Source organism: Pygocentrus nattereri, chromosome 18, assembly GCF_015220715.1.
Source record: "Pygocentrus nattereri isolate fPygNat1 chromosome 18, fPygNat1.pri, whole genome shotgun sequence".
Classification (NCBI taxonomy): domain Eukaryota; kingdom Metazoa; phylum Chordata; class Actinopteri; order Characiformes; family Serrasalmidae; genus Pygocentrus; species Pygocentrus nattereri.
In genome coordinates this window covers 12,680,195-12,704,400 of record NC_051228.1, presented here as the reverse complement: position 1 = coordinate 12,704,400, position 24,206 = coordinate 12,680,195, and the positions used below count along the sequence as shown (strand labels likewise).

At 39.2% G+C, this 24,206-nt stretch overlaps 1 protein-coding gene across 1 annotated transcript in view; it reads right to left on the bottom strand.

Moving 5' to 3' along the window:
• Positions 1 to 21,527, bottom strand: part of med13a (mediator complex subunit 13a) — a 68,950-nt gene extending 47,423 nt beyond the window's left edge. The window contains 3 exon segments of the mRNA XM_017717462.1: positions 1,883 to 2,051; positions 13,273 to 13,507; positions 20,919 to 21,527. Of these exon segments, the coding sequence (XP_017572951.1) occupies positions 1,883 to 2,051; positions 13,273 to 13,507; positions 20,919 to 20,984 (470 nt within the window). The 5' untranslated portion in view covers positions 20,985 to 21,527.
• Between the last annotated feature and the right edge of the window lie 2,679 nt (positions 21,528 to 24,206).

The window sequence follows — 24,206 nt, the reverse complement described above, 5'->3', positions numbered from 1 at the left end:
GCCAAACAAACAAGACTCGTGCATGCACCTCAAACTCTGCCTGAAACCTCACTTCTTCCTGTTTATTGGAGCAAACACAGTGCATGGATCCATACAGTTCCTTTGGTAAAATGAACACATTCGAATCGATGTGCCTATAAGCAGAGTTTCAGCGGGTGTCATGCACCTATGGCCAACTATGCAGCCACACCTCCAGAAAGCAGTAAATTGTTAATATATAATTATTTATTTACATAAAACAATATTTGAAATAAGTCACACGTTTAATAAATCTTTGTTGTTGCATTTTACAAAGAAGTGACAACATTGCATGATCGCTCAGATGTTCACTGTAACTGTGTTTACTAGGCTTTCATTTACACAGAATGTGTACGGACACTGAATAACTGGAATATAGTTTTCACTTTCTTCTTCTTCTTCTAACAGAGCATCACTGCTGTACTGTCCTCACATGTCCAACCTCAGACTCAGACACTCATTCGTCCATTTTTTTAAATAACGTTCTAACAAACATCATTTTGACTAATGTACACAGTCAGTATGAGTTGCTTTCTTAGAAATTTTCCCATTTGGCCCCCAATATTGGTTACCGTTGTGCTTAATTGTTAATAATTTGTATTGTCCCATAAATAAATAAATAAATAGATAGATAGATAGATAGATAGATAGATAGATAGATAGATAGATAGATAGATAGATAGATAGATAGATAGATAGATAGATAGATAGATAGATAGATAGATAGATAGATAGATAGATAGATAGATAGATAGATAGATAGATAGATAGACAGACAGACAGACAGACAGATAAATGTCGACCCCCTAGTAACACAGGCATGCAACTCCTGGCTTGGAACATACCTGGAGATGAATACACATTTTCTGCATTCAACCGAGCATTCTTTCATTTAATTTAAATGTTTTTTTTTTTTAATTATGACAGCCCTAGTTTGGCCTAAAGAGAAACGGAAAGCATAAATCTGCCTTTTAAAGACCTCATATCTGGAAAAAGTCCACACAGATCATTAATGAAAACTAGGTTACAAAATCAGCCTGTTTTTAATAGGTTTCATCTCCCAGCTTCTGTTCCAATCTTATTGACTTCATTACCACAAAGACAAAAATAGTGCAAAACATCAAATGAACCTACCCCAATATCACACAGCACTTGCTAGTAGTGACACACAAAACTTACAGGTATAGCCTAGCCTATAACACAACAGAATATCTGGTTATTTTGTTATGAGGACCCAGACACTAGATGATCAGAAATGAAAAAGGGGGTACAAAACCTACGTGTTCTGGCTACCAAAATCTTTTAAAATCACAGCTCTCCCGTTATCACATGATACAAACAAACCGAACCTGTTCCTGCTCTTATGCACATGCTAGAAATATTGTGAAAACATAAACTGGGGATTACCGTGAGGTTAAAATTCAGATATCACAGTCAGAACTGGAGAAATATTTTACTATTAACTGGTTAATCTTGAGACTGTAAAGACAGTGACTATTTGCCTGAACTCAGAACAGCTTCCCCTCTGTTTCCATAGTCCATTGCACACACAGCACAGTGACACACGTCTCTCTTACATTTTTTTTCCTCCCCTAGCTCTGTCATTAGGTGTTTCCTAAATCACTCAATGAGTTACATCACTGACCCTCTCTCACTGCCGGACTTGAGCAAAAGTCTGAAAATATCTGAGGATCTGCAATCAACTTATTACAGACTAAAGAGTGACTGGTTTATCGACTCGCACTACTAGACTACCTGCTCAAATAAATCACTTCCGATCGAGCTTCCAAACAGTAAAGACACTTTACTGAATTTTGTATTCAATGTGGATGTCTGACTGAGAATTCAGGAAAGGCAGCCTTACCTTTTGTTAATGGGCTTCTCATCCTTCTCATAGGGCTTGACGAACCATTTTCCAATGCGCACAAAGCTGCGATTCATGAGGCACCGCTCCAGCAGGTTGTGGATGGCTTTGAAGAGCAGCGTACGACACTCATATGACAGGCCACTCTCCCACACGCCATCATCCTCAGCTGGCAAACACACACAGACATATGCATACAGTTACAGCCTCTAAATGAAAACACTTTGTTCATCTCACTTTTTCACTGATGCAAAAATAACTAAAGCAAAGATAACTTGTGCTCTAAAATTCACAAATTTCACAGGCATTTGCACTGATTAACAGTGGTAAGTGAACTTGTGAAGTGAACAAGTGAAGACTCCTCTTGTTATTGGGTAGATCTCCAGGCAATTACGTACATGGAATTGAGCAGGAATAGAACCTAGATCTCATGTAAGGGGTGAAGGGATAATCTGCTAAGGTATCCAACGTATAATAATAATTATTACATTTTAATACAATCTTTTTACATAATATTTTCATACTCTATGTTGTATAATTTTCCACACATCCTTACACCTTAACTTGTACATTTGTCTAAATTAGGCAAATCATAATATTAACAGCACCTCAGCACCAATGTGGTGAGATTTTTGCTACTGTGTTGTGCTATAACTAGGATGAGCTTCTGTCTGACAATCAATAAAGTGATACTCTGCCTATTCCACTTGGACCCAAGATGCTTCCACAGTAGATCCACATAATCAGTCAAAGGACTCTGGCTTACATACTGCTCTTATCTCTACCACAAATGCATTCAGATGTTCCATAATAGGCCAATTTCCTTTTTAACCGTCTGTGCACACATCTATGTACACAGAAAGCAAGTGCACACGTGAAGGCTTCACTTAGCTGCAGCTGTTGCAAGCAGAGCTCCTTGTAGACTGCATTAATAACAGCTGTTGGTGTGGTTCTGGCTCACAGTCGACTGTGGCCTCCATGCTTCAGTAATCTCATTAGGAGTCAGTGCTCAGACCTGCCAGAGCTTAAGCTCCTTTCAAACATGTCTCTGCACTGCACAGCTCCCTGCAGGTTCCATCAGCCGCAATACCAAATACATACACAAAACATACACATGTACATGGTGTGGCATGACGTGACTACAGACTGAGAGTACACATCACATGAGGTTCCTTTAGAAACAACAGTTAATACCTCTGGCTCACAGTCACGGGTGTACACACACCATCACGTGTCAAGACCAGCTTCTGCTCAAATGTTTATTTAAACAGAAAAACATTAATCTGAAAAACATCACTGTTCGACCAGTCTCGTTCACAATTACACATATACACACACACACACACACACACACACACACACACACACACACACACACACAAACCAAACAGATCCATCACTTGCAGAAAAACACTGGCTGCGTAAATTCTACAATTACATACAATACAATGGGTTTTCCATACTAGATGGCAGGGACTGTGCTGCAGAGCAGCAACAAAAGAAAGCACTCTGGGCTGTTTTTAAAGAGTAATCAGAGAAACAAAAGTACCTTTCAAATATTCAAGATGATTTGGTCTAAACCAGTCCTAGTAAAGGTTGTAAAGATGTCGCTAATGATATACAAATAAAGTTTCAAATCCTGTATGTGCTAAACATGCATGCCTTCACTCAGACTATGAATAATTACTCAGGCTTATTTAGCAGTCTGAAGTGTATTCACAAAGCGGGTGCTATTAGCATGCAAGTCACTGTTGTGCGCTTTAAAAACAAAAACAGCCATGAACCCACACCAATGTTTATATTAACAATTTCCAACGAACAAGTTAGTTTATTACCAACTGATTGAATTACCTTCTCAACATGTGACTTTCATTAAATATTTTAATCAAATAAGTTAACATTTAAAAAGCAAATTAAAGTTGACCTAAGCTGCAATGGACTGTTCTTAATAAGAAAACATTGTGCTAATCATTTATCACCTAGATGAGAGGTTGTTTTTTGTAAATGGTAAAGAAAATCTGTAAATGTGAGAAATCAACTATTCTAGTGGTTTCTGAAATAATGGGGGGGGGGGGGGGATTACGCAAAGTATGACCTTATGAATGTGGTAGCAGTTCAAGTTCATTCCCATTATGAGGGGAGCCATTAATTCGCTCACCAAAGGAAGCCAGTCCTAAAACAGTAACATGAAAAAAATGTTTAATGTCCATTAGCACTGCATACATTTTCAACTTCCACAATTTAACAAGTACTAGTATTAACAAGTACTAACTTTTGGCGGAGTAGCATGTCAAGTCACACCTTTCACTGAATCTACATGGGCCAGCAAAACATAAATTTTTTGTCTTTACTTAATAATTTGAAAATGGCAATTTGGCAAATGTTATTCTTTGGAGATGTTTTGTGCTGCAAACAAGGTTACGGAATTTCCGTAACCTTCCGGTTTGTGGGGTTTTTTTTTTCTACCAGTAAGGCAACCACTGAAGATACCAAAAAGGGTTCTGCCATCATTGCAATGTCAAACTTGTAACAACTTAAGAACCCTTTTTGGTGCTATATAGTACCATTTCATAAAGGTTCAATACCAAACCACATAAAACACATTCTCCATCAATATAAAGAACCATTATACCAAGCAAAGAACCAATTAAGTATGTAAACGCAATGTTCTTGATTCTATATAGAACCGCTGTCTTTACTGAAGAACCATCTTTTTTAAACTGTGTACTCAAAACAGCATCACCTCGGTTATCAGATCCTGAGCAAACCAGAGCAGAAAATGTAGGGATTCCACATCATCTAAACCTGCTTTTCAAAGAACAGGACAGTAAGTGACTGCACAGATCCCTCATACATAAACACCATCACATTTCGGTGGGTTAGATTAAGTCAGTCACTTGCTGCCAGATAGTAGCCCCTCCTGAGCTCTCTTGACAAAGAGGCGGCTGGCTTCTATCAAGTGTTAATAAGGACCTTGTGTCTGATGGTCCAGCAAGAGAGAGGCAGTGAAACAAAAAGAGACACTAGAAAAATGACACTTTTTAATGATCTTGCAAATGTGTTCGCTTGTGATCAATAAGGCTTCCCAGCAACTAAGTTTCTGCAAGAAAACTGTTCAGCGCATTGATGTCTTCATAGCGCCATAAACTTAGTAGCATCCCCTAAAATAACTGAAATAAATAAATATGTTTACCCTTTTAGATATACTTGTAACTTTAAAAATAATTACCTTATTGTTCCTTTGGATAGCACACTGCTGGTGGTGAATGACAAAGTTATCACAGGAAGTATTTGAGGAGTTCAGAAAACACATGGCACAATACAGTGAATGCAGCTTGTCCTTTCCTGTCTTTTTTCTAACATCAAGTGGACTATGCTGGAGCAGAGATATAAGTGAAAAGAGGGAGAAACATGCTTTAAAAGGGATTAATGGCCAAAAAGAATCCTCAAACACCAGTTACTATGTTCCTTAAAATCTTCCTAAAAACTTAATTTAAGAAGTCATTACTGCCCCTAAAATTATCTCCTCTAAATAAATACTATAAAATGTCACCCATTCCACAAAACAGACAACAAATGAAATATGTTTACTGTATGCATATTCATTTCAATCTCAAAACATTAATGACAACTTTAAGGTGGCGTTAGCACCAAAAAGCACTCAAATTCAGAGGAAGATCTGAGTCAAGTGTGCAATGCCCTTAGTTTAGCCCAAAGAAAGGCAAGTAGAGAGTAGCTTACACCTTTTCCTTTGTTGTATACATACAAACCCCTAAAAGCAGAATTAATGTGCTGGAAGTAAGCAGAGAGAGTGAGGGAGCAAGAGAGCGAGAGAATGAGTGTGTCCCTACAGCCACAGGTTTGTGTGCGGGAGTCATTAGAGCAGCGGTAGGTCATTAAACAGAAAGATTAATGTCTACTGATCCACAGGCCTCAAGGGACTCAGCATGGCCCAGACAGAAAAAGGCAGAGCCACACAGAACAGCAGCCTCCACCAATCTCCTTTCTCTCTCTCATTACATTCTGCATCCTCTCTCCCACTTTTCATTCTCCATTTCCTTCATCCAACCCATCTTCCCTACCTAATCACTCTTCTTGCCTCCCTCCCTTTCATTGTGCTGTCATGTTCCTCTCCCTCCATCCTTTCTGCCCTTCACACGCTCTCTCTCGCCCTGCATATTCGTGAGCGGAGCACTACTAGGACTGCAGAGCTTCCATTACTAATTAATGAATATTTCCTGTGAGAGAGAAAGGAAAAGCAGGAGAGTGTGGCAGGGAGAGAGAGAGAGAGAAAGGCCAGTAAGAAAAAAAGACAGGTAGCATGCATGGCTCTCCTCATGTGTTACTGGGAAGGGAGGAGTAAACAGGGGCAGTATAAGCAAACAGTGGAGTCTCACACACTCAAAAGCTGCCAAATAAACATTGACCATCAATCAATTCAGTCCATTCATCATTAATTAAGAGGAAAAATACAAAATAAAACCAAGACAATAAACCAATTAAAATTTCAACAGGCATAATAACATTTCAAACAGTCAAGGAAAAGATTCATAAGAGGTAATAAATAAAAAAGTAACAGAATTTAAATGAAATAAGACATTTTAAAAAAACGAGAAACAAAGTCAAACAACTAAAATAGTTACAAAATCACAGACATGCAGAAGGACTTTTCTTGCATTTCTCATTATCTTTGCTACTAATCACAACAACCTGGAAGTGTGTGAACAGCACAGTATAAAAAGTGTTCGGACAGAACTACTATAGAACTTTAACGATAATCAGTGAACTGCCACATCTTGAACAAGCCTGTGGGGAGTGAGAGCTGAAAGAAAATGCAATTTTCTGCCCTTCGCATTGAAACACACACACACACACACACACACACACACACACACACACACACACACAATCTTGCTTTAGCACTGCCTATACTACACAACGTTTCTGCTGGATTTTAACCCAAATTTAGCCCTTGCAACAAATTTTCACAACAGCGATTTTCCAGGTCAAGAACTTGCTCGTCTGACTACATGGACAACCTGGCAGCGCAAGAGGAAAAAGACAAGTGAATTTTTAGCTCTCTGAACAAACTCTAAACTGATCAGTGGCCCTCTGATATTAACAAACATGTTTGATATTTACAACTCAAAATGTTCGAGTCCTGCAAATGTGAGAAGGTCAGAGATGTACTCTGTGAGTAATTAAAACAGCCGTCAATCGGAAAGCTAGAAGAGTGAATAAAAAGGAGACGTGCACATACACTGCAGAAACAGCAAAACATGATGACAAAGGAGCTGTGCATAAAATGCAGGCAAAAAGAGCCGTCATGCTTACAATGTTTAGACGTCAAAGCACTCTTTTTGCAATTCCAAAACAGCTGCCAGTTTGTAGTAAAACAATTCTCCAGCTCTCACTATGATATCAGCATTTCCCAATGCCACTTTAATCCCCAGGTTGGTGCTTTTACTATGCGTAAAACCACAAACAGGTCCAGTCCAGTAAGTTTAGCTTTGTTTGTGTCATGTGATCTCTGTGGAGATGTGTGTTTTTGAGTTAGCAGACATTCATTATGTGCATTATGCTTTCTTTTTGCCTGGTCATCTAGTGTGAGCATACTCATGGCAAAAAGACAAGAAATTCTGTGACAAACTGATGTTAAGTTTGTGATGCTCCATTTTAGAAATCTGTTAAGGCTTTAAAAGTCATGTAATGTACGCCCAGACTTAAGGTTCTTCAGAAGCTGCCTGCATTATTTCCAGTCGGATCTGGCAACATTTCCTGTCAGGGAGCTGAGTGCGAAGTAAGCAGCTGAGAGAACATTCCAAAGTTAGGTCAAAAGTCAAGCAGAGTCAGGGAATTACAAAATGGCCCACGAGCGACAGATCCTCCAATGCACTCCATTCATGCTCTTTGCCATGTCAGAAACAGCAGAAGAAATTACAGTCTCTTCTCCCTCGTCTGTGCTTCCTTTCTCTCTCTCTAGATATGTTCCAACACGTTTTCAATAAACTCCTGTGAGCAGCTTAGCTCAGCAGACTCAAGGTTCACAACACAGACAGCTTGCCAATAAATGATTTCTGATCTTCAGTGTACTTAATATTTCAACATCCTTGTGTCTTGCAAGTCCTGAATTTATCACATATAGGTCTGTCTACAGATCAGCAGAATAAAGTATGCAAGTTAATACAAACCACCTGAACAAACACCAAAAGCCTTTTTATCATCATAATGGCACATATATTCTATATTTTTTCTGCATTGAATGATCTATCTATGAAACTACAAATAAAAACATTGTTGCATAACAATGCATTGTTGCAGCTAACAGTCCTTGTGAAAGCAACCCATCTTTGCACTAATGACTACAACCTGAAGCAACCAGAGAGCAGGGGACAGGCAACTCTTGGTGTGGAAGAAAGCATGGAAAGGAGACAAATGGGGGGGAGGGGGAAAGTGTGATCGAGCTAGTAGAAGCTGCACCACAGGGACAACTGTATGGAATTAGGTGGGACAGGGAGCACAGGAGATGAGTATGTGGAGAAAGACCGTAAGAAATGAACCCTACAGCAATTATCCGCTCAGACTGACTGCAGCTCCTTAATTTCTATGCAAAAAAGATCAGACAGTGAGAAAAGAGAGACAGGGAGAGAGCAAGAGAGAGTGTGCTCATTTATCCTCTGCTCTTTGGATGCCCCTGGATAGAAAAGACATCAGCAGGCTTTATGAAGGGATAAAAAGAGAAGAAGCAGGAGAAGGGGGGAGGGGAGGCAACTGTCCATTTACATGAGAATAGACGTCTGCGGCCTACCAAGAAGATGCTCATTTAATTTAGTGAGAGGATTTGCTAACTCTGGACCATTCCATCACATAGCCACAGGGACCTTGGTTCTCTACACCATACTGCTGGGAGCAGAGCCAACCACTCTGAAAGTGTAAAAACATGCAGCAGCCTGTTCTATTCACTCTCTTACTGCTCAGTACAAGGTGTCAGAAGATCCCTCAAGTTCTTTACTCAGTCCCTTCTCAGGAGGAAAGGGATTAAGAGCTGGGAGAAATGGCACTTGCCTCAAAATTAAAAGGCTTTCACAGGCTGCTAATCTGTTGAAGTGAGGACTGGGAAAAAGAGGTGGAGAAGAAAGAAAGTGATATACAAGCAGATTGCAAATGTGCTAGTTGAAAAAAGGTCAAGTCTGTTTACAGCCACTATCCAAGCTGGAGGTCTCTTCAGATCATATTGGGAGACTAATCCAATCTTTTTTTTTTAAATCTAAAGTAGTTAAATTCAGGTTAAAACAAAAACAAAAAAAAAAGATCTATAAAAAAGGTTATATTAAAGTACCTCTTACAAGTATCACGGCTTATCTACAGCTCAATGACATAACTGAATACTTTTTCTTTACTATAAATTTATCCGGCTCTGGAGGACCTTAGTTAAGCAGAGACTGGACGTTTTCCTTGCCTGAACATACCCGATCAGACTCAGCAGTTAGGCACCAGGTTTAGTAGGTATGCACAAGAAAATCACCAAGCTCTGCTCGACACCAGACCCGGGCACCCCTGGTCAGCCAATTTTACATATCAACTCAAGACATGTTTCATACACCTTTCCTTTGGCAATAGTTTGCATAAGCTTCCCTGCATTTTTTACTCAGAACAGCATAATGTGACAGTAATTTAGGTGCAACCCAGCAAGTTTTCAAATAAGTCATAAATATGAGGGCTCACATATACAGCAAGGGGAAACAAGCACTCAGTTTGATTTTTCTTTTTCTAGTTAAAATAATTAAACTGCATATATACTGTCTTTTGACTAGAAAAAAAGTATTCATTCATTAGCATAAACATATGTTCAAAGAATGAAATACACAGGGAACAAAAATATTCAGACAACACAAATTTACTTTATAACCTTGTGTAAAAGCAGCTACTGGCAAATACAGCTTCAAGACATCTACAGTAAACGACATCTACGGTACCTTCACCTTTGTGTTTAGAAATTGGTCCTATTTTGGTTGTATTTTGTTGTTTGGGAGTCTTGTCTTGTTGAAACTCTTCTCCTTAGATTCCATTTTTGCAAGAGATTAAATTCTTTTCTAACAATAGAATTTAATCTCTTACAGCATTTATTTATCTTTCCTTTGATAACATGTAATGCCCATGTACAGCTTACAGAGACACAGCCCGCTATCATGATGCTCCCACGCAAAATGTGTGTAAATTTAAGATGCACGTATCTGTGCTTATTTTCTTACTGAGTAGTTTTAGTGGTGTGTATGAACAGAGTTGACTTTGGTGCAGTTTATTGCTTATTATATTGTTCTGAGTACTTGTTGTTCTGCTGCTTTCAGGTTTTTCAAGTGACCACTGGCTTATTTATCTTTGTGTTTGTATGTATTATGTATGCACGCACGTGTGTATGTATGTATTTGTGTATGTATACACAAACACACTCTACATGAACAAAGATATTATGACACAGGAGTGATTTATGACATCCCACTCTAAATCAATCAATAAGTAGTTCGTCCCCCCTTTAAAGCTACAATAGCTTCCACTCTTCTAAGAAGCTTTTCTTTTGCATCTGTGGGAATTCTTTTGCTCATTCATCCAAAAGAGCATTTGAATAGCCAGACACTGATGTTGGATGAGAGGACTTGTTTTGCAAAATCTCTATTCTAGATCATCCCAAAGGTGCTCTGCTGCTGCGATTGAGGTCATCTGTTTTTTGTTTTTTTTTAAGTCAATACAGCAATAACAATTTATGTAAACAGTCCAGATGTTTAAAATCTCAAAAGTGGCCAGCTCAGGGTTCTCCTTTAGCAGCTGTAGCCAATCAGCAGCCTTTCCATGTTGACCATCCTCACACACATACAAACACATACACACACACACACAGACAAACACGCTAAAAGCAGGCCATGTGGGAGGAGAACAGAGTGAAGGGACACAGCACCTCCACACCTTTATTCCCTGCAGCTTCACCCTAACATCACGTGTAATATAAATGTGTAGGGGTGCACAGTGTGAAGTCACTGAAAAAAAGTCCTTCTCAGAAAATGAGGAAAGGACTAGCAATCTGAGGTTGAAATAATAATAATAATAGCCTATTTTTTTTCTTTTGATAAACACTTAAAATGGGTTCCACAGACCCGTTTACCACACAAGGGCCAACAATGTGCCCCAACGGCCGAACATCTCGTCAAATGTTTAGATATGTCTCTGACAGATTTTATCTGATTTTGGGGCAGATTTTATCTGACTGGCGGTTAGGGATCTAGCCCTGTGACCGGAAGGTTGCCGGTTCAATCCCCAGGGCCGACAGTCCATGACTGAGGTGTCCTTGAGCAAGACACCTAACCCCCAACTGCTCCCCGGGCGCCGTGGATAGGGCTGCCCACCACTCCGGGCAAGTGTGCTCACTGCCCCTAGTGTGTGTGTATATTCACTAGTGTGTATGTGGTGTTTCACTTCACGGATGGGTTAAATGCGGAGGAGGTGGAGGTGGAATTTCCCCGGTTGTGGGATCAAAAAAGTATCACTTAACTTAATTTTACAGTCTCACGATAGCCTGCACACTGTATCTAATATTCCAGTTATGATCCTTGAATACCAGTTTGCGCACAGCAGGAAAAAAGAATGAAGGTCCATAGCATATAGATTGTGTGATTGATGTGTCCTCAAATATAATGCCTTCTTAACGTGTTTGCGACATGGGGTATAATTTAAATGACTATGGTTTAAATTAAAATCATGTCCATCCCTGCTCTCTCGCCTGCAGACTTCTTGTCTCCAAGAAGCAACCTTCATCCTTTGTTAAAGTTAGACAATAAAATAACTAAATGTCTCTTTCTTCCTTCCTAATAGATTCAATAACTGCTTTAGCTCACAAGTAATTAACAAGCTGAGCCATTATGATAGGGACAGGCCAAGCTGTCACACTCCTTGAACCTATTACTCCTTAATACTGTGCAAAGATGTTTCTGTAGTCTTGAAATTTCCTTGTCTCACTATTTTCAACATTTTCTATGTGAATCTTCGGAGAACAGCTATTAGAGCACAGACTTTCACATGTTTCTTATCATGACCCATCATGCTGATAAAGTGAACAAGCACAACTGTTTCACCTACCACAGCACACCAATACACAAACTACAAAGACGGACCTGTCTGCTGAGTCCAAAATAACAGCTGCGGTAGTTTGGTCACTGCTAAGCAAATGTTCATAAATAGTAGTAATGTAATGCAATACACAATATTGCCCAGCAACTTCTGCCAGGGTTATTATGGAGTGCTTTCTTGCCCCTGTACATATGCTCCTCTATCTCCAATCATCTTCAGTCACACATGCAGATAATTATAGGACAACACAATGAGAAGAATGACCTCTCTTCTTCTTTTGCTTTCATAGTATTATTTTATTTTATTATTTGTCCTTTCATTTTTGTCTGTCTTCTTTCTTACATGAGTGAAGTTAGAATGGGCCAAGCCTTTAGGGCCATGAAGGGGAGAAAAAAGATGGAGAAAAAGAAAGCTGTTTAGTAGGACTCAACTTAGAAAGTTAACGAAATGCAGAATAAACTTCATGTTTCTCATACAGGTCTATGTTCAGCTTTTTACATATGCCCAGTGACCAACTTCCACACATTCTTAACGACACCTGTTCAATTATGACTTGGAAATCTTCAGATTCTGGTTTTGTATGGTTTGTGCAGAGACACATATCTGTGGCAGTCTCGCAACACTATTATGACCTAGCATCAACCACCTGTGACACGCTTTTCAAAGGAGCAACCAAGCACTATGTAAGCCAAAGAAGAGTTCACTGAAACATTGCAATGCTTTCTCTCTTGAGTCGACTATGTGAAATGACAAGTTGGAAAGCTGAATGCTTTTTTGTTTGGTAAAAATGTTAACCATCAGCACAAGTAGTAAGGCAGTACTGCTACTTTGTTAGCCTGAGGACAGTCTATAGGTGATGACAGCTAATTTTACATGAGCAGCCCTTTGTCATTTATTTTATAGTATTACAGCTTTCTAAAGAAAAAAGCTAAATGAGAGATTATCTATACATAAATAGACCATGAACAGATTTTTCATTATTTCATTCTATTACTATCTGTCTAGAACTGCAGGACAGTGATGACTAGCTTTCTGTATACATATACTTGTAGAACACTCATTTTAAAAAAGCATACAGAAACCTGCTGAAACCACAGATGGCAGACTGCTGCTTTTATCTACAACTATAGTAACAGCACAACTGCACTATCTGCTTCAGGTGCAACTCTGTCAAATCAACTGTGTGTGAAAACTGTGGGTGTGGGAAAAAGTAACAAAGGAAGAATGGGGGAGACAGACAGACTGAGAAAAGGTGAGTGCTGCATCCTCACCTGTGAGCTCAGAGTGGATGAGCTCAGAGAAGTTTGGATCGTCACCCCACCAGAACAGCCACAGCTCCCTGCGGCCCTGCCGCTGGCTCCGTCTCCACACGCTCAGCACATCTGCCTTCAGGCAGCGGCTAAAGCTGCTGAGGATGGGATCCTCCTCCGTCACAGGGAACAGCATAGGAGCTGAGGTGGGACCCTGCCACACATATCGCTTCCATTTTATTCCCGTCAGGTCAGCCTGAAAGAGAGCGAGATACAGAGTCAGCTCATGCTTGTCTAACGTCTTAATAACCACGTCAACAAACCTAGTCATTACACTGTTCAGTGCAACCACCTATTTTAAACTGAAACTGGTCAAAATATATATATATATATATATATATATATATATATATACACACACACACACACACACACACACATACATACATACCACATCCCAGGCATAACATGACCACCTTTTTTCTATGCTCATTGTCCATTTTATCAGCTCCACTTACTATATAGGTGCACTTTGCAGTTCTACAATTACAGACTGTAGTCCATCTGTTTCTCTGCATACTTTGTTAGCCCCCTTTTACCCTGTTCTTCAATGGTCAAGACCCCCATGGACCCTCACAGAGCAGGCACTATTTGAGTGGCGTATCGTTCTCAGCACTGCAGTAACACTGATGTGGTGGTCTTGTGTTAATGAGTGTTGTGATGAGTGGATCACTGTCTGTGTGTATGTGTGCATGAGTATGTACTGTATGTATAAAAACCTAGGTAACCTACAATTGGGATGCAGAAACGTCTGTATTTAGCAACCTTACACAAGTGTTTGTCCTCCTAATCTAAGCCATGAGTAGTGTAATCATGAAGATGATACTAACTGGCTTTGAACAAGCAATTCATAATTTGAAATGATCACAGAGGCTTATATAAACAATTGAACATATCCAAACAAAAACCTGCTTCATTTCTTTAGCACATTCTGAACAGCTTCCTTTCATGTGTTGACTTCACAAAAATGCAGCACAGCAGAAATTTTTCAGGAACAGCAAGAAAAAAAAAGGTTAAAAAAAAGTTTAATAGGAAATGTGCATTTTTCATTATACTGGTCAAGTGTAATTCTAAATATGTATATGTGATATGTTTTTACTACATACTAGTAAAAATTTTAAGAGCAATATTTTAAGAAACTGTAAATATAAGGTTCTGTCAGAAATGCAAAATATTTCTGCTAAAGCACAATGAAACTTGCAGTAACTGGAGACCATTCTCTGTCTCATAAAAGGGACCAACAAAAACACCTGCAAAAACATGCAAAGTGCACATCTGGATGAGCAGTGATGCAGGGGGAATGGGGAGTGCTGTGTTTTCTAAAATCAGCAATGAGGAAAAATATACTGACTGAATTATCTGACGATTGACACAATAATATCTGTGACTTTTGAGTGTTTAAAGCAGGATGACAGCTTAGGCTAAAATAACCTTAAGGTAAAAATCTATATTTAAAAGACAAATGAAATCCACTGACATAAAAATAGGACATCTTTTCAAAAGAGTATGCAAGTATTGTGCAAATAAACCATGGCCTTTCTGTATTAAACAGCTAAAAATTTCTTCCATTTCTTCTAATTAATTCCTTTGAATAAAAAAAGTCTACAAACTACAATACAATGATATTCAACAATAAGGCATGCTGCGTTATTCAATACACAAGATATTACTGTGTATACCTAAAAACACCACCACTGCAACTGAGGCAAACAAACTACAGTTTAATCAATGACACGATGCACATTAAGATAAAAAACAAGGTTCCAGAAATGAAAGACTGCTGTCTTTCCCCTGAAATCCACACCACTTCGACATAGAGGTGGGCAATATGGCAAAAATATATCATGATACCTGAAGACTTTCACAACACATGATATGGACCACATTTCTGGATAGAGTTTGATAAGCTGGAACAGACCATAAATAAATAAATAAAAATAAGAAGCCTATGTTGCATTTAAAAATTACTATAAAAACTATGTACACAGTAATTTTTATTCAGTGCATCACAGACAAACACACAAAATCTAATTACACAGGCAAAATTATGCTCTCTTTGTGATGACACATGCAGATAGTCACTGTTCCATGATATACAGAGAAAAATATACTGTGTGTAATTTATAATGACGAGAGAGAGATAGCAAAAGTGAGACAGAGCGCATTATTTTGCTTTTTTTTTTTTTTAAATGCAATGGTGACAATTTGTCAACTACAAACTACAAGCAAATTGACGGAGTTGAAAAGAAATCTGGTCGCAATTTGACCAACTTAGCACTACTATAAGGGGGAACAGCTGCCTTGTTTGAAAATCACAAAAGCAACAGGTGAAATGACGCATTTCAACTCCCTGACAGACAAACATATACACCCACACCTCCCCTAACCACTGTTCCCCAAAATGGTGGCAACTCTGCCACACTGAAATGATCCTGTTTGTTGTTCACACTACAGAGACACATATCAACCCAGCTCTCCTCCTGCATCTGTTAGGTACTCAACAGCTTTCAGTCAGCAAATTGAGTACTAGACAGCCTACAGTAAGGAAAATATTGTGACAATACATAAAACAAGCTTAAAAACAGCTCTGCTGGGACAAAGAAAACAAATGTGACTTGTCTTGACTCGACAGTTCTAACAAACAAAAAGCCACCATTATCATTTTTAAGCACACTGACAAACTTTTCTACCTACTAACAACAAATAAACAACTTGTGGGCTTGAACTTTCATCATCAATAAGGTACTTGCACTCTGCTAAACAAGTAAACATCAGATCTTTTATAATACTCGTAGCAGCTCAATCACCCAACTATGTGTTAACTGCTCATTAAAATGCTTGCAAAAAAAATCTAGCAAACCACGTGCCTTCCCTCCCTCATCATCATCATCATCACTAAAGCACTGAAGTAAGTTTTCCAAAACCTTGAGAAGGGTCTGGCTGCAGCCATGCACTCTTAGCCTGACATGCATCGCCAGCATATTGATGACGTCAGTGCACACACTGCAACGACAGTGTTTTTGTAGTTTTCATGAGGAAAAACAGCAAACCACGTATTGCTGGGCAACAAGAGCTACACTGAATGTACAACCCCAATTCCAATGAAGTTGGGACATTGTGTAAAACATAAATAAAAACAGAATATGATGATTTGCAAATCCCTTTCAACCTATATTCAATTGAATACACTACAAAGACAAGATATTTAATGTTCAAATGGATAAACTATTGTTTTTTGCAAATATTCACTTATTTTGAATTTGATGCCTGCAATACGTTTCAAAGAAGTTGGGACAGGAGCAACAAAAGACTGGGAAAGTTGAGGAATGCTCAGAAAACACCTGTTTGGAACATTCCACAGGTGAACAGGTTAACTGGACACAGGTGAGTGTCATGATTGGGTATAAAGGGCAAATCCCTGAAAGGCTCAGTCATTCACAAGCAAGGACGGGCGAGGTTCACCACTTTTTGAACAACTGCGTGAGCAAATAGTCCAATAGTTTAAGAACGTTTCTCAATGTGCAATTGCAAGGAATTTAGGCATTTCATCATCTACAGTCCATAATAAGATAAAGATTCTGAGAATCTGGAGAAATCTCTGCACGTAAGCGGCAAGGCAAAAAACCAACATTGAATGCCCATGACCTTTGATCCCTCAGATGCGGCATTGCATTAAAAACCAACATCATTCTGTAACGGATATTACCACATGGGCTCAGGAACACTTCAGAAAACCATTGTCAGTGAACACAGTTCGTTGCTCCATCTACAAGTGCAAGTTAAAACTCTGCCATGCAAATTGAAAGCCATATATCAACAACACCCAGAAACGCTGCCAACTTCTCTGGGCCTGAGCTCATAAGAGATGGACTGATGCAAAGTGGAAAAGTGTCCTGTGGTCTGACGAGTCCACATTTCAAATTGTTTTTGGAAATCACAGACATCATGTCCTCTGGGCCAAAGAGGAAAAGGACTGTCCGGATTGTTATCAGCGCAAAGTTCAAAAGCCAGCATCTCTGATGGTATGGGGGTGTGTTAGTGCCCATGACACAGGTAACTTGCATATCTGTGAAGGCACCATTAATGCTGAAAGGTACATACAGGTTTTGGAGCAACATATGCTGCCATCCAAGCAACGTCTTTTTCAGGGACGTGCCTGCTTATTTCTGCAAGACAATGCCAAGCCACATTCTGCATGTGTTACAACAGCATGGCTTCATAGTAAAAGAGTGCGGTACTACACTAGCCTGCCTGCAGTCCAGACCTGTCTCCCATTGAAAATGTGTGGCACATTATGAAGCGCAAAATATGACAACAGAGACCCCGGACTGGTGAGCAACTGAAGTTGTACATCAAGCAAGAATGGGAAAGAATTCCACCTATGAAGCTTCAATAATTAGTGTCCTCAGTTCCCAAATATTTATTAAGTTTGTTAAAAGGAAAGGTGGTGTAACAGTGGTAAACATGCCCCTGTCCCAACTTCTTTGGAACGTGTTGCAGGCATCAAATACAAAATGATTGAATATTTGCAAAAAACAATAAGGTTTATCCATTTGAACATTAAATATCTTGTCTTTGTAGTGTATTCAGTTGAATATAGGTTTAAAACGATTTGGAAATCATCATATTCTGTTTTTATGTTTTACACAACGTCCAATGGAATTGGGGTTGTATATTAATGTTGCCATATCGATAATAAGGTAATTAAATATGGAAACTATAATAATGAATGTTGGGTTTATTCACAGAAAAACACAAAATAGCTACCGCTGAAACCGAGCCATGCTGAAGATCCGAACCAGTTATCAAAAATTGTAATATTGATTAAAATTGAACTTAAGGAGTATAGGTGGTCGTCAACGTAGTGCAGATTACTTTTGATGCCATCTACAAAGTTGTCAGACAACGATCATAACCTTCTTAGGAATTACATTGCAGACGACGTTGTGGGCACCAAAACACTACGTTATCACAAAGTAACTGTGTTTGCAGGGCCGTTAGGAGTAAAACCTGGATTTGCTTCCCAACAGAAATTGGCTCAATGGTTGCTGTTAGAGGTCATTAGGAAATGATCAAAAGTACACTGAATCAGTGCAAAAGCATCTGATTGAGCATTCTGATAATATTCTGTAATATCAACTCATCAGGAAAACACAGAACACCATGAGCGACTACTGAAAACCAGCACAAACCATCAGACATTTTAAATGGGTTCTATGAACTTTTTCGTCAGGAAGGTACATTAAATGTAACTCTCTAGCCGAGTTATGGACAAAAAATGTTTTAAGTGATGATATTGCCAAGCAGCAGCAGCCAAAAGTTACTGTGCTGTTGGGCTGCTTCTGCCATTGTGGCAGAGAGTGCATGTGCACATGACGTCCCTGGGGCTGAGTGTGCATGTCTGCAGCCAGACCCTATTGAAAACCTTTGGAAACTGTTTTTAGCATTATTATCTCAGACATTCAGCGTGAATATTTTAATTTAAAAATAATCCAAGTCAACCAAGTTCCAAAGTCAAGCAACACACTGGGCAAAAGCCCAAATATCACTCTGAATAAATCTGTTGGTCAAAAATATTTTGGCCAAAATTATTTACATTTGTGAGGTTTACCAATGTGGTTTCAATACATTGAGAAGAATACTGCAAACAGAACAAAACACATAATGTAGCCCTCATTCAAATGTCAAGCAACATCCCAGGTAAAAAACCTAAGCTGCAAAGATAGCTCTGAACTAGGGCCCAATTAATATGAAAATTTCATAGCCAACATTAATACCCCTGTATGGGTCAAAACATTCCAATATCCAATAATCTCAGCTAATATAATATTTCAATTCCCTTTTATACCTTAAATCAATTAGTGCTTTAATGACTGTCAGTTCAAATCAACAAGTAAATAACACTAGGCTCCCTCATGAAACAGTGGAATAAACAAACACTTTGCCCTATGGTTGGGAGATCACAGAAAATGCCTTGACAGACTGACAGACAGACATAAATAAATACATAATCAGCACATTATTGACTATTTTTTCCTATACCAATAAAACTGCAGACTAGCATCGACCAACCTATAGACTCTATTTGGGCTGCTTAATAGTCAAGTTGATCTTAGTAATATGATGCTGCTAGGATGCAGGACTATGTTTTGTGAACAGAAATACAGACAACTACCAACTTTGAAGTCAGGACCATGTGACTTTTGCACTGCCAACACACATGCGTTTTTCATAGGATCACCTCAAAAATACACTCGATCCACTGTGTCAACTAACTACTACAGCCAACCTTGAACTAAGCAGGCTGGAAAGCTCTGGTTTGGTGAGCTGCAACCTAATACCGGGTTCCACCTTCTCATGCTCAACATGTGGTCCAAAGCTAAAATTACCTTCACAAAAACAAAAACGAGCTGAAAGCTTACCTGAGTTCTGCTACAAAAAGACCAGATACATGATTACTCATGGGTTTTTCGCCTCGCTGCAATGAAACATACCTCTACTGAGAGAGAACTAGGCAGACCTGGACAAAACTATCCGCCATAACATTTCACCGATCTAGTGATTAATGCAAATAAAGGGAAAGTGTGACTACACACTTAAAACTGCCAGGTTAGTGTAAATGAAGTGGACACAAAAAGAAAGAGTATTACCAGTATTTACTACCACAGCTCATAACATCACCTTAATACAAACCATCGTGTGGTGTGTGCTGGAATGAGGTAAAACGGGCCTTTTGTCGAGTGAGACATTCTTATATCTCATTATAAAACAGTCGACAGACGAGCCTTTTACACAGGATTAACGAAAAGTTATATAATTCCGAAGCCTTCGCTCTGTGAGAGTGTAGCAAGCAAACGTGTCGTAAACACCACCCAGGGTTTGCAGGATTCACAACCATCAGTATCTAACACTGGTATCAAATCCGAAGTCCCCTCTGCGGTGACGTAAGCCGAGGCGAAAACCCAAAGGCAACACGTCACTGTGCTCCTTCGAGATTCTGCTCAAAACATTTGATCCTTCGGGCTGCAACGACGAGGGACCAAAATCACACTAGGCATAAGGGAATACAGTCTGCTTGAACTGACCATTAGCAGAAGCCGTAACTAGCCCTCACTGAAGCGCTTTTACTAGTAAAAACCAATCCCAAACTGAAAGAACATTTTATTAAAAAGTTTTAATTGACTTTAAATGGGAACACACTGTCACTTGGGACGTTATCGAGCAATGCATAAGACAAACATTTGTGTCACTATTCTCTATTCGGCGTAAAAACGATAGATGCTTCATAATGTTCATTTTCAAAAGTAACTGAACTTTTTGTCAATTTGCGAACTTGGCGAACACTGCAAACGATTTGTGATAAAATAACATGGCCGTGAGATGCATTACACGAACGCAAAACGTATTAAACCACTTCATTTTAGTTAAGCAACTACAATGTACACACATAAACACTAAAGACTTTGTGCACTTGAAGCTGTGGTGGGCAACAGGCCCTAAAAGCCTGCTTTCCCAACACTGTGGCTAGCGTTAGCATGCTAAGTAGCTAACTGGCTCTTTTCGGCTAGTTAAAAATGGCTGCTTTCCTTTAGTTTTAAATCTCTTACCAGATAGAATAGATTGGAATGGCAATCCTCCAAGCTGGCCCCGTTTGGTACAAAACAAGAACTCATCCTTTCACTGCGTGGTAGAGCACTCCATCATCACGGTCCCCGGGAAATAAAGAGCGATTTGCGAATGTGATTTGTATGTAAGCAGTGCTGAGGAGAATTATTTTTAAACAATCGCTGGGGGAATGTATTTCGCCAACCCCATTCGATCGCTTTCGTCCTCCACGACACTCCGAAACAGGACTAAAACCACAGCAACCTCCGCGTCGACGAGGCCAAAATACGATACAATAAATTACACGCAAAAAGCTGCGAAAACGCTATTAAAACAAAAAGAAAAAGGGAGAGCACAGAGGCAACTCTCCCCCTCCCCCTTAGCTTAAAAACGGTCTCTGCTAAAATGGCCTTCTTTGCCTCCACCTCCAACCAAAAGCGCTTTTAAAACGAAAATCATTCCGCGTTAAAGAGCGTCGAAGGATAGCGATAAACTACATCAAATCGGTCGTTTTACACGCATATTTTCGGTATCTGTTCCTACTGGTTTCCATTTGAATTCATGGATTCCTTTCTCTAATGGCGGCCACAGGGAGAGCTGTGCCTCCCACAGCCGATTGGCTCGCTGTGGTCATGAGGGCCGCCGCTGCTTGGCGCTGCGGGGTGCTGCCGCTAGGGGCCGGCAGGAGGCGCTGCCGAGCAGTATCACGCTGTTCCTAATTGAGCAAAGCTCTAAACTCGGCACTTGAGCAGCGCTCCACCTAGCGGAAATCAGAGAATGCGTTACTACTGTAGCTAAATGTTTCAAAAAACCTTCATGCTGGAGTACCCTGCCTTGCATTTTTAGCGTTCCCCGTACATCAACTCTCCTGATCCAACTAATCAGCTAATTAACATGCCCTTCCTGAGTTTCAGTAGGTTGGTTGGTGCAGGGCAAACACTAAAACATGCAGGGCAGGGCTACTGCAAGACCACGATTGTGAACCACTACAAAAATTAAAAGAAAAAGATCATTTTACACCACACCTACTTAAGGTTCACACTCAGGCTTTACATCAGGTACCAGACGAAAAATAAAATAGCATATTTACCAATGGAGTTACCCTGCTTGAAGTTACATGTATACAGTGTATCATAATTTGACACACCATAGCATACTGGTAATGTATGCTTGCAAAATACAGATTTGGCCAACAATTAATAAATAAATAAATAATACACATTTTATGATTTTCCAAAAGTCTTTTTGTTTTCACTTTCTATTGGGAAGTTTCTTGAAATTATGTTATTAGCTGGATACAATTACATATTTTTATCATTATTCTTATCCTTATCAATTCATATCGTTATCACTAACAACTTTGGTATTTAAAGAAATTAGACTGGAGATGGAGACAATAACAGAACACTCTAACATAGTATGTGCATTAACTTATCACAAGTGATTTAGCATATCATATTTTGGTTAGTACAATGGGGCAAGTTCGCAGCCAAACTTGCTACAGTCTATTCAGCTATCAGTGATGTCATTTCTCCTCACAGTCAGAAATACTGCCTTCGAAGAGGCCCTGCCACAACACAATTTCTCTGCCTGCTGCTTAGAATGCTGTCACTCCAGTTTCCTCGCCAGTGGTTAAAAACACTGCTTCTCTCCCGTCTCTGTTCCTGCAGCTGAAGCTGTCATCACTCCAGTGCCCCGGATTGTGGCCGAGAACTGCACCACTGACTTGTCAGCAGTCCTGGATGTTGTTATGCTCTTGCAGCTCTACCCACTTCTGAAGCAGCTAGTTGCATTTTCACCCTTGCCAATTAGCCAGTTAGACTCCCTAAGACAGCTGTCTATTTTCCCATTACTGTTACCTCTCCTGTCCTTGTTCCTGTGTCCATCGTGGTCTCAGTCCCTATTCGTGTCTCCTTTTTTGTTCCGAGTGTGTCTCTGCAGTTCATTTTTCTATCTAATTATTGTTTCTTGTCATAAGGTTCCCTGCCTTTTACACATGACAGAGAAAAGATAAGGTGATGGAATATATATGAATATGTATACATATGTATATTATACTAATATGCATACACACATTTATATATGCAGGCTTCCAATATTATGCCAATTAGCAGCTTGAATTTTCTATACGGACATATATGGACGGGAGCACCCAAAAATTTTGTAGGCCAAGGTCCAAAAAGACAAAACAGTAAAACAGCGTGAAAATATATTTTATAGCATTACAATAGAATTTGTTACTGAACACTTGACAATCTTGACTATAATGATACATTTGTAGTATAAAAACATTTTTGTCTCATTCGGTGAGGAGATGGGGTTATAGTAAATTTCTGGAGGGCCGAATTAAACATCCTCACAGACCAACATTGGTTCCCAGGCCCCTCTAGGACATATGTATCAATTCTGTACTATAAACATAGAATTTATTATTAAAAAATAGATTTAGGGTTCATAAAACTACCACATCTCTTGCTAGTGCTGCATTTCCTGCTGTGTTGAGTGTTGTGAACTTCATTAAAATGTGCAATGAATGTCTTTGTCAAACAAAAGCACAAGCATTGGTTTATCTTCATCTGTATTTGTATCTGTAATTTTTTTATATTTCTAGATACTTAACTAAAATATCTCATAAGGAAAAAAGAGGCAGATAAAATGAATAAAGATCATGTAAATTAAACTCAATTCAGTTATTCTAGCACAGTTCAAGTTTGACAGAAAGAAGGAAAACAGTGCAATGAGATAATGGCCATTGCTCAGGTACTATAACCTTGCTCTTTTATCGTCTTTTATCGCACACTGATCTCTGTTAGAAAGAGGTGTATTAATGGATGCCTTGTACTGTATTGTACAGGGACAGGACAATTAGCCAGATACTGAATAACTCTCTGACCGTACTTTCCCTATTTGTGAGCTCGCATGTGTTTTTTTGCATGAGTGAAAAACTGGGTTTCTTTTTTGCTGTCTGTCACAATGTTTGAAGCCTCAATGTCTTATGTTTGATTAAAATCATGAGTACTAATGATTTATTCCATGACCGTAATACTTCACTGAGTAAGGTCAAGGCAAAACATCTAATGAAAAGATTTTTATATGTCAGGAAATATTTTTGAGGAGGTTAGATATAATATAATCCACTGCCATAAAAAAGTGCAGTCAAAAGAAAAGAAGTAAAAACGTATTAAAAATTATAGAGAAAATGAGAAAACTGAGAAAAAGACCTACAGAGCACCAAAACTGTACTTAAACAGTATTTAAAGCATTCACCTTTAAGAAATGGGGAAAAAAAT